This window comes from Podarcis liolepis (genome assembly GCF_965112155.1).
Source record: "Podarcis liolepis genome assembly, chromosome: 15".
Lineage (NCBI taxonomy): Eukaryota > Metazoa > Chordata > Lepidosauria > Squamata > Lacertidae > Podarcis > Podarcis liolepis.
This window is the reverse complement of record NC_139566.1, coordinates 20,090,527-20,107,098: the sequence shown is the minus strand read 5'-3', so window position 1 is coordinate 20,107,098 and position 16,572 is coordinate 20,090,527. Positions and strand designations below refer to the sequence as shown.

The 16,572-nt window shown below is 48.6% G+C and overlaps 1 protein-coding gene across 1 annotated transcript in view; it reads right to left on the bottom strand.

Annotated features, from left to right (window-relative positions):
• MAP3K11 (mitogen-activated protein kinase kinase kinase 11) overlaps window positions 1-16,572 on the bottom strand; it is a 30,608-nt gene that overhangs the window by 2,634 nt on the left and 11,402 nt on the right. Inside the window, exons 2-9 of the mRNA XM_083478543.1 lie at window positions 10,265-10,445; window positions 8,028-8,176; window positions 7,691-7,866; window positions 5,909-6,149; window positions 4,938-5,051; window positions 3,300-3,426; window positions 2,268-2,353; window positions 58-402 (exon numbers count right to left, since the gene is read on the bottom strand). Coding sequence (XP_083334669.1) covers window positions 58-402; window positions 2,268-2,353; window positions 3,300-3,426; window positions 4,938-5,051; window positions 5,909-6,149; window positions 7,691-7,866; window positions 8,028-8,176; window positions 10,265-10,445 — 1,419 coding nt within the window. The remainder of the gene's footprint in view (window positions 1-57; window positions 403-2,267; window positions 2,354-3,299; window positions 3,427-4,937; window positions 5,052-5,908; window positions 6,150-7,690; window positions 7,867-8,027; window positions 8,177-10,264; window positions 10,446-16,572) is intronic.

The window sequence follows — 16,572 nt, the reverse complement described above, 5'->3', positions numbered from 1 at the left end:
TACACCAGCTCAACCCCACCCCTCTGCAGCCTCCTAAATTCTCCTGCCAGGACTCACCCCATTTCTGGGTTTTGTTGCCACGGCCTTCCACAAGTCTCGGGATCTTGGGTGACATCTGGGTCCAGAGAGGAGGCAAGGCCCCCCTGTTGCCTCCAGAGGCCACATCGACGAGGAGATCCGTAGGAGGTTCCTCCTTGCACAGCTCCACATGGACGGTGGGGGTGGACTCTTGCGGAGGTGAGGGTGGCGGGGGCTCCTGGAGGGCGGACGGAAGCTCTCGGCCCAACCCGAGAGAAGCAAGCAAGGCTGTTCCCCGAAGCAGGGCCCGCTGGATGAGTCGGGGGGCACTGGGACGTTCTGGGACTGGGTCCTCGGTTTCCGGGGAATCGACTGGGACACTGCCTGTTAGGGTAAGAAAGTTGGAAAGTCAAACCACAACCTGACATAGTGTTACAAACTTAAGTCCCCACTTAAGTCCCCACTTAGCTAACTTAAGTCCCCACTTAGCCCACTGAAGCCCACTCAGTTTTGCGGGGGGGCAGCACAAAATGTGGGGTTTGCGGCACCAAACCAGCAGACTGCCTTGGCATTGGTTTGAAGTCCATCAGACAAGGCTGGGTTTGGGGTCATTTAACAGTGACCCCAGTTTGAGTATCAATTGCTCAGTTTGCAGGCTGGCACAAAATGTGGGTTTTGCGGCACAAAACCGACACTAAACCTTGGCACCTGCTTGAAGTCAACTGGACAAAGTTGGATTTGTTGGCATTAACTTGTGACCCCGATTTGTCAATGACTTATTTTTTGGGGGGGTGGCATGGAACACAGGGTTTGCGGCACAAAACAGAACTAAAACTAGCACTAAACTTTGGTATCCGTTTTTTTGGGGGGGTGAATCCGGAATTTTGGGGTCACACGTTAATGAGGTTCCCTGTTGCCTCTTCAGCTTCTGACACCTCCCCCCCGTCTTCTCCCTCTTGCCATTCGTCATCATTCCACCACCAGTTCCCTGGCCTTGAGCCTTCTTCCCTTGGGGGTTCCCCAGCTGCTCCCACCACTCCTCTGCCTCCAGCCAGTCCATACAGTCCAACCTGACCTGGAAATGGCCAGGATAGAGCCTGTTGCCTTCTGCATGCAAAGCAGGTGTGCTACCACTGAGATACAGCCCTTCTCACAGGCGTATGCGGAAAGCACTCCCGCTGTATCTATTGTTAAGGTTGTGAGTGCTATTGCTTATATCAGGGGTCAGCAAGCTTTTTCAGCAGGGGGCCGGTCTACTGTCCCTCAGACCTTGTGGGGGGCCGGACTATAAATTTTAGGGGGGGGGAATGAACGAATTCCTATGCCCCACAAATAACCCAGAGATGTATTTTAAATAAAAGAACACATTCTACTCATGTAAAAAAACCGCTGAATCCCAGATTGTCCGCAGGCTGGATTGAGAAGGCAATTGGGCCAGATCCAGCCCCCAGGCCTTAGTTTGCCTACTCATGGCTTATGTAGTCAAACTGACACCTCCTGACATAGAAGAGGGAAGTGTCGGCAGATTTGGGCATACCTCAGGACTTGCGGAAGTACCCCATAAAAAAAAAACTTTAGAAAATTTGTAAGGGGAACCCAAAATACCACAGAATGTGAACTGTTGAAGTCATCTCCACATTCTATGTTTAAAGCTCCAAGAAACCTGGGAGTTGCAGTTTAGCCCTCATGCAACAGCTGTGGGAAAACTGTACCCAGGGCAGCTCCTATGTGTCAGATTCAGCTCAGCAAATAAAAGGAGGAAACTCCAGGTGCCAGGTGTTCATTTTATTCCAGGGGCAGTATAAACATGCCAGTGACATAACAGGTAACGGGAAATGCATGTAAAGCAGGGATGGGGAACCTCTCTCGCCCATGTATGCAGGCCACATTTGACAGGTAGGTGGGGCTGCCCACCTTGTAATCAGCTGGTACCACAGTGACACCAGCCAACCCATCCCCGTCTCCCTGCATGGATGACCAGATGATGGGCGGCACCTGCAATTCCCCTTTGGCTCATGTGCATCTTTTCCTGCCTCACGTCATAGACATGATGCCGAGGTGTAGGGCAGTTGGGCAATGCTTGGCCAAAATGGGTCAAATGAGAAAGGCCTGTTGGGCCCTAAAAGGCCCGTGGGCCGGAGGTTCCCAACCCCAGATATAAAGCACAGACTCTATGACTGAGCTACAGCTCCTCAGGGGAAACAATTCAGGAGACAGAACAGTGCAAAAAACCCCTGAAAAGCACTCACCGTTTGGACTGGGCTGGGTCTGTTCAGGAACGGGCAGCACCTCTGGCTCCATGTACCACGTCGTTTCTTCTAGCCGTGACCTTCTCCTGCGAGGGGGACAAGAAAGGGTTTGCAACCTGCTCAGGGGATGTGTACATGTCAGGAGCCGGAGTCAGGAGTAAGTCAGCAATATAAAACACCAGCGTCAGTGAAGTTTACTCTGTAGTCAAAGAAATCAAAACAGCACAGGCCTAGTGATCCCAGTAACCCTTCCCAATACGTCTTGCTTCTATGAGGCAAGGAATGAGGGTCCCCGCCTTCCTACCTCTCTCAAAGACTCTGCTCCCTCCCCCCCCTCCAGGCAACTTGAGGCTCCTTTGCCTTGTCTGTCTTTGCTGCGCCCTCTTTATTCCTCTCTGTGTTTGGGGAGACCAGGGGGGAGGTCACAGCAGGAGGGGGAGACTCCCTGGATTCTTCAGCAGCCAGCCTCATTGCTGCCTCTTGACCCCACTCTGCTTCTGCCTCTAATTCTGGGCTGCTCTCTGCCACAGCCTCTTCCTGCTCACTAAACCCTGTTGCCTCTTCCGCATCCGACCCCTCCTCCTCCTCCCATCTGCTTCCTCTTCTTCCTCTGACCGCTTATCATCCTCCCACCACTAACCCCCTGGATGTGAGCCTTCTTCCCTTGGGGGTTCTCCAGCTGGTGCCTCCCACTGCTCCTCTGCACCCAGCCAGTCCATGATAGTACAGCCTGCTTCAGTCATTAAGACATACGATGCTGCCTTATGCTGTGTCAGCCTGTTCGTCCATCTAGGCCAGCATTGTCTGCTTTGACTGGCAGCCGCTCTCCAGGGTCTTGGCAGAGAAGGGTCTTTACCATCACCTGCAACTAGATCCTTCTAAACTGGAGAGGCTGGGGAATTGAACCCAGGGCCTTCTGCATGCCAAGCAGGTGCTCTGCCACTGAGCTGCAGTCCTTTCTTTTAACCCAGGCATCCCCATTCTCTACAAGCAAGCAAGGGAAGGGGAGAGGAGGGAAAGGCTGCCCCCTACCTGCCATTCTGCGTACTGCTCTCACATGGTTTGGGGGAACTGGAGCTCTTTGTACGGCCGTTACAAATCTCGTCCCCTCGACGCGGTGACTGGCGACCCCAATTTCGATCATTTTCACTTGGCTCCACTGCAAAGGGTCGGGTGGGAGGGCAAAAAGAAACAACTTTTCCCACTTTATCCTTTTTTGTGTTCTGTTTTCTACATAGGTACTATTTCTTGTTTCTTCTTTTTTGTGTCTTATCTTTGTGGACGCCATTTTTTATTTTTCAATAAAAAATAAAAAATAAAGGGTTCCATGTATTAAATGGCACTTTTGCATACAAACCTTAACTGGTTTAAACCATAATTGCTTCCTCCTCTTAGGTAGTTAGAATTTGGAGACCACCCTTCAAAACTAAAGAACTACAACTCCCAGAGTTCCTTGGGGGAAAGCCACTCCCGCAGGGGATTGCAGCTTCATCCAGAACTGGTCGTATGCCACCTCTCTGAAACAGAACTGTTGTGTCATGGCTAAGATTCAGTTTGTAGGCTAGCACAAAATCCAGGTACCAGGCTCAGCTGTTCCATAAGAAGAATATCAGGAGAGCCTTGCTGGATCAGACCAAAGGCCCATTTAGCATTCTGCTTGCTCAGTGACCAAACTAATGCCCTTGGGAAGCCCACAAGGAGGACCTATGAGCCACAGCAAACTTCCCCACTTGCAATTACCAGCCGCTGGTGTTCAGAGGACTGGTTATCTTGGAGGTAGCACATAGCCCTTGTTCCTAGCAGCCATTGATGGCCTCACTGACCCCGACTTGGTGGAACGCTCTGTCACAAGAGACTAGGGCCCTGCGGAATTTGACATCTTTCCGCAGGGCCTGCAAGACAGAGCTGTTCCGCCTGGCCTTTGGTTTGGACTCAGTCTGACCCTTATGTTTCCCTCCCCTTGTTTTGATCTATGGGCTACTTTTAAAATGAGGCCGCATTTTAAATTGCATTTTAACCTGTATTTTAAATTGGGTTTGTTTTTTTCTATTATGTTTTTATTGTAATTTTACTGGTGCTAGCTGCCCTGAGCCGGGCTCTGGCCGGGGAGGGCGGGGTATAAATAACATTTATTATTATTTTTTATTATTATCCTCCCTGAATTTGTCTAATCCCCTTTAAAAGATATCCAAGCTGCCGACCCTCACTGCCTCCTGCAGCCGTGAGTTCCAGGGTTTAACTACACACTGTATGGAATACTTCCTTTGGTTTGTCCTGAATTTTTCAACATTCAATTTTCATTTGATGCTCCCAAATTTTAGTTATTATAAGGGAGGGAGAAAAAAACGTCTTTGTAGCCACTTCCTTTACACCTCACATAATTTTATACACCCGCTAACGTGTCTCCCTGCCCTCGTACTTGCCTTTTCTTGTAACTAAAAAGCCCCAGATGTTGTAACCTTTCCTTATAAGGGAGCTGCTCCAATCTCTTGATCATTTTGGCAGCCCTTTGTGCCTCACCTGACTAGAAGCAGACCTTGGTGTCATTTCACTCCCAAATCGCCGGCAATCAACCAGGATTTGGTTGGGGTTATCTAGAGGAAGTCTGAACACTCCAGATTCCACTTGCTCCCCTTCTACACCTCCCCCCCCCAAATAAATGTTACTTACATCTGATAGCTCGGAAACGTTGGAAGGGAGGGGAACCACCTGCCCCCATCTCCAGGCAGTCCTTCCTTTTGTCCAATCCAGGAGAAGCCATTACTGTGATGCGATGCTTAAAATCTGAAATAAGGAGGGGGGCATGAATTACCCTTCTGTAACAATGCATAGTTTAAAATGAGTTTAATTTAGAAAAGGCCAGCTCAGATGTCCAGGCTCTGTCAATGTTCCAAAGTTTTGGCTCATGGTTCTTCATCCCCATCACTGAATTTAGGACTAGCAACAGGTGTTGTTGTTGTTTTTTTAAATTGTTTAACCACATCAGTTAACAAACATGGATACATATACTATAATGTTATTGTTTTAGTTAAATAAATGGTTTAAATTCTTATTGAGGAAATGATTATTTTTCTCCTTCCAAGTATAGCACAAAAGTTGTCCAAATATAAACAGTTAACTTATTAAACCTCATGATAATTTCATAATTATCTGTGTATAACCAAATCAGTAATTTTTGATATAACTGTAAAAACCACTCTGAAAATTATTATTATTTCAAAAATGAAACCTTCTTCTGGTTGTAAATATTAAGATGATACCAACAAGAATGAGTCTTTCTGTAAAATAATAATAATAATGGTTTGAATCAAGTCTTACTGACTAATGATTTAAATCGTGATTTAAACCAAGTCTTACTGACTAGTGATTTAAATTGATTTGATTTAAATCAAATCCACCCTGGTTGAATTAATACATTAGACGTGTCTATTAACTTCAGTGGGTCTACTCTAAGTAGGACTGGATAAAATTGCCTTGAGTCCCGTCAGGGGAAAAGGCAGGGTATAAACAAACAACAACAACAACAACCCTATGTTCCTAGAGGGCCTGTTGTCAAGACACCCCTTCCAACCAGGAGCCATCCTTGACAGGAATCCTTGCCTTCTGCCTGCCCCCCCCGACCCCCCCCCCGTGGGCCCTACCAAGTGGCATGCTGATGTGCTCGCTGTCCCTCCCTTTCAGCTTGTTCCTCTTGAAGGTCCCCTTCCGCTTCTTGACGTAGGGACGCTCCCGGTTCATCTGCTGAATGAGGAGGCTCAGCTCCCGCTCAAAGACTTCCAGCTCCCACTGTGCCAGCTCGTGCTCCCGCTGACGCAGGAACTCCTCCTGGGACTTCTGCTTCAGGGCTGCCTGCTTCAGCTCCTCCTCGCGGCTCAGCAGTTCCTGCGAAGAAGGGGGGGGAAAGGTACGTGTGTGGGTCTGGGCAGAGCGAGAGAGCGAGTGTTTGGCTTTTGGAAACCTGCAGGCGACGGAGCTTCCTTTCTCCAGTGAGAAGTATCGGGGCCAGAACCTGGCCTAGGCCACATTCAAACCATACCTTTAAAAGCACCTTAAGCAAACATGGCTTCCCCCAAAGAATTCTGGGAAGTGTGTGTGAGATTCATTAGGAGCACCCTATTCTCTTCACAGAGCTACAATTCCCAGAGTGGTTTAGCAATCCATCCCTCTCCACAGGGAACTCTCAGCACCCTTTACAGACTACAGCTCCCAGGACTCTTTGGGGGAAGCCAGGGCAGTCTAAAGTAGCGCCATAGTGCATTGAATGTATGGTGTGAACATGGCCTTATACTGAGTCAGAACATTGGTTCATGTAGATCAGGTATGGGGAATTTTTGGCCCTCCAGATGTTGCTGAACTACAACTCCCAGCAGCCCCGACAAGCATGGCCAATGGGACCTTTTGCATGCAAAAGCAGGTGCTCAGTCGCTGAGGTATGGCCCTTGCCCAGGGCCCATCCAGGACTCTAACTCCCATCAGTCCCAGCCAGCATATGGGCCCTTCCACTGACCTGGGCAAAGGGGTGCACAGAAATTGCTTTTCCACCCATTTTCATTAGTAAACCCTTCACTTGACTTGCAATTCAGAGAGTAAATTCACCTTCCTTTAATTCAGGGATGTGGAGCCTTTCGCCCTCTGGACGTTGCTGAGTCACAATCCCATAAGCCCCAGCAACCATGGCCAATGGCCAGTGATGATGGGGGTTACAGTAAAGTAATATCTGAAGGGCCAAAGTTCCCCACCCCTGATTTAATTACCCACATTTGTTTTTGTCTCCACCCTCACCCTTCTTTTGTCTACTGCTGCCTCCTCCTGGACATCAACATTTTCTTGTCCCAGAATGCCCCAGCTGTGGCGCCGTACTGTGGCTTCCTGGGAAATAAAATGGCAGCCACTAACCCTTCCTCCCAGCTAAAAAGAAAGAACAAAACAAAACCCATTCATACTCATTAATTACACTTTATGCTTGTTTCAGAAGCGCTAGCCGTCATTAATACAGAGACATGTACAAGGTCCCAGTTTCAGGGTGGTATCCTGTGCCCTCATTCGGGGATTAGATGGATTATCATTGAATCATATTGGTATTTTAAATAGGTATGCTTTACCCTTTGTATCATGTTGCATTTTAAATAAGTAAATGTTTTAATGTTTTTATTCTGTTTCTTCTATTTTGGCAGGCCTGTGACTGTATAATAAGTGATGGATTGACTGATACCTCCAAGCAGTCTTTGCCAACCTGGTGCCCTCTGGATGTTCTGGACTACAGCTCCCATTGGGCTGATGGGATTTGTAGTCCCAAACATCTGAAGGGAGCCAGGTTGACAAAGGCTGCTTTCAAAAGTGTTGTGTTCTGGTACAACGCCGAGATTCTAGGCCCAAGCTCTGCCCCCGAATGAACGTTCCAGCTCCTCTTGTCTCTCCCTTACCTTTTCCTTGGCACGCAGCTCATCAAACATGTCCTGGATCTCGACTTTCCAATCATCTTGCATGGAGTGGAAGGACTCCTGGGGCATATCATGGAGGACTTGGGTCTCCAGCACCGTCAGTTGGGACAGGATGGATGCAAAAGTGGGGCGCCGGTGGGGGTCCTGCTCCCAGCACTCTGGCGAGACCAACAGGGAAGCGGGAGGGAGGGAGACAGAATGCACACAGAGCTCAAACCGGTGCCAGAAATAGGTACAACCCTTTCCCACCTTTTTTGTAGGGCATCCCATCTTGTGATGGAACCCCTAAGTCCCACCTCCTTTACTGCTTCCTGCTTACCTGCCATGAGACGTGCAAAGGGTTCCGGGCAAGTGGATGGGATAGGAAGTGTCAGCTTGTTCACAGCGACCCCATAGGCCACGGCAAGGCCATCGATGCCCCGATACGGAACTTCGCCAGTGAGAAGCTCCCAAAGGAGTACCCCATAGCTGGAGGGAAAAGGACAAGGGAGATAGGGCTAAATTCTAGGGTGCTGTTGAGCCACCCGGGATCCCCGCTTGCAGGGTGATATTCTGCTGCCCTCTCAAAACAGGCCAAACGGTGGAGCTCTGGGCCTCCCTCCTCTCCTGATCTTTGCAGGGGTGGGAATTATAAAGTCCCTCCTCATGAATCTTATCCAGACATTTTGAAACTGCTTCCATAGAGGGTTCCACTCTGTCCCCTTCCAGTTGATCTCCTATTCCAGCTGGTCCTTACTAGAACTCCAAGAACTAGTGCCAAATGTCTTTTTCCTCCTTCTTCCCAATCTATTTTCCTTTTGTGCAGTGTCTCTTAGGGGAGTTTTTAATGTGTGATGTTTTATTGTGCTTTTATATTTGTTGGAAGCTGCCCAGAGTAGCTGGGGCAACCCAGTCAGATGGGTGGGGTACAAATAATAAAATAACAACAACAATTTAGCTTGTAAGCCTGAGGAAAGAGACTCTTTTATTATTGATATTTGTAAGCCACCAGGGTGTCTTTCCCCTCAGTTAATAAGCAAGGCTAAAATGGCAAGCAAACATCTACCTGGAAAGTGAAGCCCATCTCTTTACGTTTACTTGAGACTGATGCTTGCGATCAAGACGTTGCGCTGCAAGCTCACAAGGGGTTTTTTGTTACATAAGCATGACAGGCGATGAAAAATGGTTTCAGTCACTTGTTACCCAATGCCCTGTCCTGTGTATGCCCACTGTGTTTACATTCACAACATACATTTAAAGCACTGGGATACCAATTTAAATAGTCATGGCTTTTCTCAAAGAATCCTGGGAGCTGAGAGTTGTTAGGTAAAGGGTAAAGGGACCCCTGACCATTAGGTCCAGTTGTGACCGACTCTGAGGTTGCAGCGCTCATCTCACTTTACTGGCCGAGGGAGCGGGCCTACAGCTTCTGGGTCATGTGGCCAGTATGACTAAGCCACTTCTGGCGAACCAGAGCAGCGCACGGAAACGCCGTTTACCTTCCCACCAGAGCGGTACCTATTTATCTACTTGTACTTCGTGCTTTCAAACTGCTAGGTTGGCAGGAGCAGGGACTGAGCAACGGGAGCTCACCCTGTCACGGGGATTCGAACTGCCGACCTTCTGATCGGCAAGTCCTAGGCTCTGTGGTTTAACCCACAGTGCCACCCGCGTCCCTTGAGAGTTGTTAGGAGGCCCCTATTCCCTTCCTTGAGCTACAGTTTCCCAGAGTTCCCCAAGAAGAGGAATTGATTGGGGAAACTGCTATGAGAAGTGTAGCTCTGGAACAGAGTTCTCCTAAAAACGCCCATCACCCTTCCCACTTTCCCAGGATTCTTTGGGGGGAAACGAAACAATTTAAAAGTTGCATCAGAGCGCTTTAAATGTATGGTGTGAATGAGGCCTGTTTCTGTCTGCCTCTTTCTTACACACATGTAGACTGCTTGGGTTCAGCGTTGCCCAGACCTGGACCTGGAGTGTCCTTGGTGGAGGAACAAGGGGAGCAGATCCGGCCCCATAGCAGATATCCACACTACCAATGATCGTGAGGACCTGTTAGCGATCCCCGTACCAACTGGCTGGCTCTCAAACCCTCCAGTCTCCCTCAGGGCCACAGGAGATGGCAAGGCAGTCAGGAGCTTCAGAGTTGCTGTCAAAGTGCCTGGCTAGCTGCCTGTGAGGAGGGAGAAGTGCAAGTCAGCGCCTGCCTGGATCAGGGCCTGGCCGAGAGCCAGAAAGGGTTGGAACCTCCAGCTCCCAGACAAACCCTCAGTCTGAGCTGCTTCCCTGTCAAAGCTCCAAACCCAGCCTGAAAGATGTGTGTGTAAGAGGGGAGACTCTTTTCTTACACACATACAGAATTTGGCTTCCTTTACCTGCTGTGGACTTCCACAGATCCTTGGAGCAAGAACGTGAAGAGCATGTTAGTTAACTGGGACTCTGACACGGTTTTCAAAACAGGGTGTTCTGCTTTGGCAAGGAAGGTGTCCCAGGGCAAGAGGGTCCTTGCTTTTTCCTGCACATCTGGGCTCCAAACCCAAAACCCAACCTTAGACAGGGCCCACCCCACCCTCTCACCTCCAGACATCGCTGCCCCGGGAGAAGGTGGAGCTTTTGATGACCTCCGGTGCCATCCAGGCGTAGGTGCCCGCCGCGCTCATTTTGGTCGTCTTGTGCCACTCGCGGGCCAGCCCAAAATCGGTGATCTTCAGCGTCTTCCCACTCACATCTCCATCGTCCACGTATTCCGCCAGCAGGACTGAGGGGAGAGAAGAAGCAGACATGGGTTTCTGAGGGAAGCCAGTGAAGGAGGCTTGGAGGCCTCCATCCAGGAAAACGCATCAGAGAGGCCTTAACGGGCCAAAGCTTCCCTGGCCCTCATTCCCCATAACCTGGAAGCCTTTCCTTAAAATTCCCCATGTACATCTGAGGGGCTAATCAGGAGTGAGTATAAGACACCCTTCATATGTTCAGAGTCCTTTGGTTACAAATATTAACAAAATACTTTTTCTCCCGTTAACAAGGACATCTACCATTGCCCCATCCCGATTATAATTTTGTATGACGCCACCTTTGTTTCTCCAGAGAGCTCAAGGTGGCATACGGATTTCTTCCCCTCTCAATCTTATACTCTCACAACAACCCTGTGAGGTCGGTCAGGACGAGCGATAGCGACTGGCACTAAGTCTCCCGCTGAGCTTCATGGCTGTGTTGTTGACTTAAACCCTGGTCTCCCATGTCCTAGTCCATAGGAAATTGTTCTAATGCGGAGTTAGGACATGGACCCAGCATTGGTGGGATGGAAAGTTAAGGGTACACTTTTATTTCCCAAGGCTTTTTGGGTTTTAGCACATTATCTTAATAAATATTGGGAGAGGGGGAAATAGCATGTTAAAGGTGGTTCATGGACTTCAGCATAGTGGATCATGCAACCTTTATAGGAAGGTTTTTAATGTTTAATGTTTTATTGTGTTTTTGTATATACTGGAAGCAGCCCAGAGTGGCTGGGACAACCCAGTCAGATGGGTGGGGTACAAACAAACAAACAAATAAAAAAAATAGGTAAAGGGATTCTGGGGTTGCGGCGCTCATCTCGCTTTACTGGCAGAGGGAGCCGGCGTTTGTCTGAGGACAGCTTCCGGGTCATGTGGCCAGCATGACTAAGCTGCTTCTGGGGAAACAGAGCAGCGCATGGAAACGCCGTTTACCTTCCCACCGGAGTGATACCTATTTATCTACTTGCATTTGACGTGCTTTTGAACTGCTAGGTTGGCAGGAGCAGGGACCGAGCAACGGGAGCTCACCCCGTCGCGGGGATTCAAACACGCCAACCTTCTGATCGGCAAGACCTAGGCTCTGTGGTTTAACCCACAGCGCCACCCGCGTCCCAAATATAACAATAGCAACAGCTTAAAGGGAGCTTAAATTACAAAGGCTGACAGCCTTTTGTGACAGCCCTCTGGAGTACTGCCATTTTGTTTTATTTACTTGTGTGTGTGTATCATTTTTATTAAATTTTCTGTTTTACAATTTTAAACACTCATTTAAACATCCTTAAAATATTAATGACTTCCATTCTTCTCTTTCCATGGTTCATTTTGCACATCATAAATCCCTGCATATTTTACAAAAACTAAACCATTCAGTATTCCATTATTGCGTCCATCAAAACTTATTTACACTTAATGCTTCCAGTGCTTTCAGCTGTACACAGTTCCCCCCCATATATTCAATAAACATTTTCCAATCTTCTTTAAACATATGTTCTTCTCGTTCTCTTGTTCTATATGTTAAGTCTGCAAAGCTGCGCATATTCTGTCAGCTTAAGTTGTCATTCTGGAGTACTGCCTTTTGGGTGGCTAAGGGGTTATGATTTGGCTACTAGCTACAATGGCAATATTTTACATATGCTATTGGGGGCACTATGCCTCCAAACACTGGTTGCTGGGGATCACGGCTGCTGCACTCAGGTCCTTGCTTGTGAACTTCCCACAGACAGCTGGTTGGCAGCAGTGAGAACTGGGCTAGATGGGCCTGATCCAGCAGAGCTCTCCTGACATTCTTATTGCTGCACTATGTGGCAATCAGTCCCTGGGAAGGCACCCTCGTCAGCACCTCCCTGGCACAAAAGGAGCTTCCTGTGCTGGCAGCTTTTGCCCACGCTGCCAAGCTTCCTCCGTGCACTTGGCACACACACAGCATGGAAACTGCGCCAGGGCGAGGCAGAAGCAGTCACGCTCCTCTGCTCTAACTTACTAAACCCAACTCAGAACTTCACAGGCAAAAGAACCCATGAGTCCTGGCTCCGTGCCCTGATGGTCCAAAAAGCTGAAACCCACCCCCAATCACTACTCTTCAAAGTGGGGAGATGAAAGAACTTTGCTCAGCACAGTGGTGAATTTTCCAGATTGAACTCATACTTCTCTCCTGCTGCTGCAAGTGTGTTTTCAATTTCCTGCTGGATTCCAATGGCTTTGGGCCTTATTTTCAAGTTGCTAGTCCTCATATTTAAGGCTCTCTACCTTACCTGTTTGATGCTCCAAGGTCAACGCTAGAGCCCTGAGACCAGTCATCAGAAACTAATGCCTGACTATCAGGAATGCAACATGCCAGAGCTGGAAAAAGCATATGTAATTCCTGGTCCGTTTTTTTAAACCTCTTTTGAGATGTTAGTGATTCCCCCTAAAGACCTATACAACTTGAGATCCAGGAGCCAGCAGGAGCATCTAGATGTTTGTAGTCATCAATCTAAGTTATCCCAACATATGAGGGGCAGCAGAATCCTAGAGCTGGAAGGGATCCTAGCGGTCATCTAGCCCAACCCCTTGCCCAGGGCAAGAATCTTCCCGTGACAGCATCCCTGACAGTCTCTTGTAAAGCACCTTCAGTGAAGGAGAGCCCACCACCTCCCGAGGCTGCCTGTTCTGCCTCCAGACAGCTCTTGCTTATCAGGATGTTTCCCCAGAACAGTTTGGGGGCAATGTTAAATATATAATGGGGCACACACGGAATAGGAGACGACAAATCTTAGGAACCAATAATCACATTGAGTGTGCACAGGTTTGTTTCATTTTATTAAGAGCAGGCATTTTGGGGAGGGACGAGGGAGGGGGAGCAGGCCTATGTTGCTCAGGGATCTAGACAGGGGCATGTGGTAGGGAGAGGGTTGTTGAACCTTTTCCTTCTTCTGTGCCTGGACTCTGATAAATATCACCGCACTGAACGCTGCTCTTTGCCCAGGAGGGAAGCGTCTACAGCAACTTCCATGTGTATGTGTTCACCATGGCAAGAGAGGAGGGTTAACCCCATTCCCTTTGTGATGTGGTCCCGATTCGGCTTCCTTACCCCCACCTTTTTAAAGCAGGTACATTAAATGTGATCATGCACTTAACAATGTGCAGCTTGCCTATTCGAAAGCTGTTGCCTGTTCTGAGTGGCTGCCAGACAGAGATAAAGAAACTGTCCAGCTCTCAAAAAGGATGCTCTCAGAAACCCTAGCTGAAGATGCCAGGGATTTAAATGGCAACTTTCTGTATGCCAAGTAGATGTCTTCCCACTGAGCCAGGGGTGCCAACTTGAGTAAAATATTTGGGGGAGGGCAGGTAAGCCCAGCCCCCCCCATAATCAATCACATATTGGGGCTCACCCACACCATTTGAATGTCAATGCCCATCAACTTTGGGGGGCTTGGCCCCCTCAAATGCTTTATTGGGGGAGGGCGAAGGGACTTTGGCCCCTAGGGGTTGGCTCCTATCCCTGAGCTGTCACACTCTTCCTTCCCTCCTCCTTGCAGATACATACAGACAAAAGCCCTTTGTACATGTCCACCTAGACTTAGGTCCATTTCACTACAGTCATACCTCGGAAATTGAATGGAATCCATTCCGGAAGTCCATTCGACTTCCAAAACATTGGGGAACCAAGGTGCAGCTTCTGATTGGCTGGAGGAAGCTCCTGCAGCCAATCGGAAGCCGCAACGGACATTTGGCTTCCAAAGAAAGTTTGCAAACCAGAAGAATCACTTACGGGTTTGCGGAGTTTGGGAGCCAAAACGTTCGCCTTGCAAGGTGTTCGACTTCCAAGGTACGACTGTATTTTGGTTATGAATAAACCAAATAATCCCTAATGCTACCTGAAACAGAGCTGCCTTGCCATACCTTTCTGATCTGACATATTTGGAATTGCAATCTATCTGCCTTACCTAACGCATAAGCGGCTTAGTGTCTCATGTCTGACAGATGCTGCAGAGCATTATAAATACAAACACCACCACCCAATAAACAGAAGAAAGCAAGCCTGTCTCCTTAATCCAGCTGTACGAGCACAGGATACGGTGACCCAAGGCTGCACTCTGCACGTCATCAGAGGCACTGCTGTTACCGTTTTGTACCTCCCAGATCCTGGGAAATGGTTATGGGTGTCTCCCTCTGAGACACCCAAAAGGACTCCCCGCCCCCCACGTTCCTTTAGTACCAGTTGGGAGCATGGGTCCTTCTCAGCCCTGGCCCTCAACTACGGCCCACAAGCCCTTTCTGCAGCCCTGGCTGCGAGGCAATCCCAGCCCCGCCGTTCTGGCTGGGCTTTGGCCCCATGACCCGTAGGCGACTCAAGCATTTCCCTGGGACGCTGCGTCACTGAGCGCCCCATTGTGTGTGGCGCTGGCAGGAGAATCGGTCCATTGTTCCGTTGGGCTGTAGGGAAGGGGCTCCCCCGACAGAAGTACCCCAAGAAGGCACCCTCCCCACCCCCAACAGCTGCTGCTGCTGCTCTGAGGCCTAGACGTTTTTCCCTTCCCCGATCAACCGGGACAGAGAGGAAGCCTGAGCGAGAGCGAGCAGGAAGCCACTGGGGAGGAAGTGAAGAGACCAGATCTCTGCCACAACCACTGGGCCATTGTTTAAGAGAGGCTGGCGAACAACTCTCTCCCTCCCTCCTCTGCCTTGAAAGAACACCCTACGCAAGGAAAGCCCTCTTTAAAACAACGCCACACCCTCCACCGACATCCACAGCCTTCCTAGAGATCCCGGAGGGAGGTCTGCTTACCAGCACCGTCACACAAACACACACAACTTATTAAGTCAAATTGCTTTGGTCTGTGGAACTGGCACCGATTCAGGTGCCATGTTAACACTGATTCCACATTTGTAAGCCATCCATCTTTTCGCGTGGCAGCACCCACACTTCAGACCTTCCAAGTGCCCCTGTTTTCCAGGGACAGTCCCAGATTTACAGAAGCTGTCCCGGTTTCTGATTTGACCACAGGATGTCCCGCTTTTCCTTAGGATGTCCCTATTTTCATCGGAGAAATGTTGGAGGGTATGGAGTTATGCAAAAACAAAACAAAACCCAAGCCAAGGAGATAATTAACTATACAACCTTTCAAAGACTTCTGAAGGGAGCCCTGTGTAGGGAAGTTTTTAAATATTTTATTATGTTTTTATATAAGTTGGAAGCTGCCCGGAGCGTACTCTAGTGCTTTAAATGTATGGTGTAAATATTGTTCGGGAGGCCACTAGGTTAATTCTACCTACAAATTAACCAGCACACTACTTTTTGTTCATGGGCGGCCCACTGAGTTTTTACTTGGCAGCATAAAGGACTAGAAATTTGTCTCTTCTCCCCTCAAAAAGGCAAGGTTCTCAAGGAACTGCAATATCAGTTTTAACCGATTTTAATACTCTGGAACATCATGGTGAAGGGCAGGTAATAAATATATCTAGGTTTGTGGTCAACAACTATGTTTTCATTAGGGTAGACCCATGGGAAGAAATCGTCCTAAGCTAGTTATGGCTATGGGTTTCATTGGAACATAGAATCATGGAATCATAGAATTGTAGCGTGGAAGGAATCCCAAGGGTCATCTAGTCCAACCCCCTTGCAATGCAGGAATCTCAGCTATAACATCCATGAGAGATGGCCACCCAACATCTGCTTAAAAACCTCCAAGGAAGCAGAGTCCACAACCTCCCGATAGAATAAGACTCAGATGGAAAACAACCTTGAACAATATTATTAGTAAGTAATATTATTAGCAAGTATAATCCAGGGAGTTCTTGGGGCAGCTACAGAGTGAATTGCCCTTCCCTCCTCAACTAGTACACACACAGAGAAACACTTATGCCTTAGCTGGATGGTCTGCAACAGCAGAGCAAAACCTTGGAACATAAGGAGGATATATATGCTACACAGAAATCATCTTGCCTCTCACACGGACGTTCAATCACATGCACATAAACCACCTCAGGGTCCCTACTTGTGATTCTACTGCCAAGGACTGCTGCTTTACATACGAGAGAGTTCCCATGGTGATTATTGCACAATTGGCGCGCAGGGGTTTTCTGCTAGTGATTTCACAACTCCCTGGCCTCCCCAACTGTCTGGGAGTT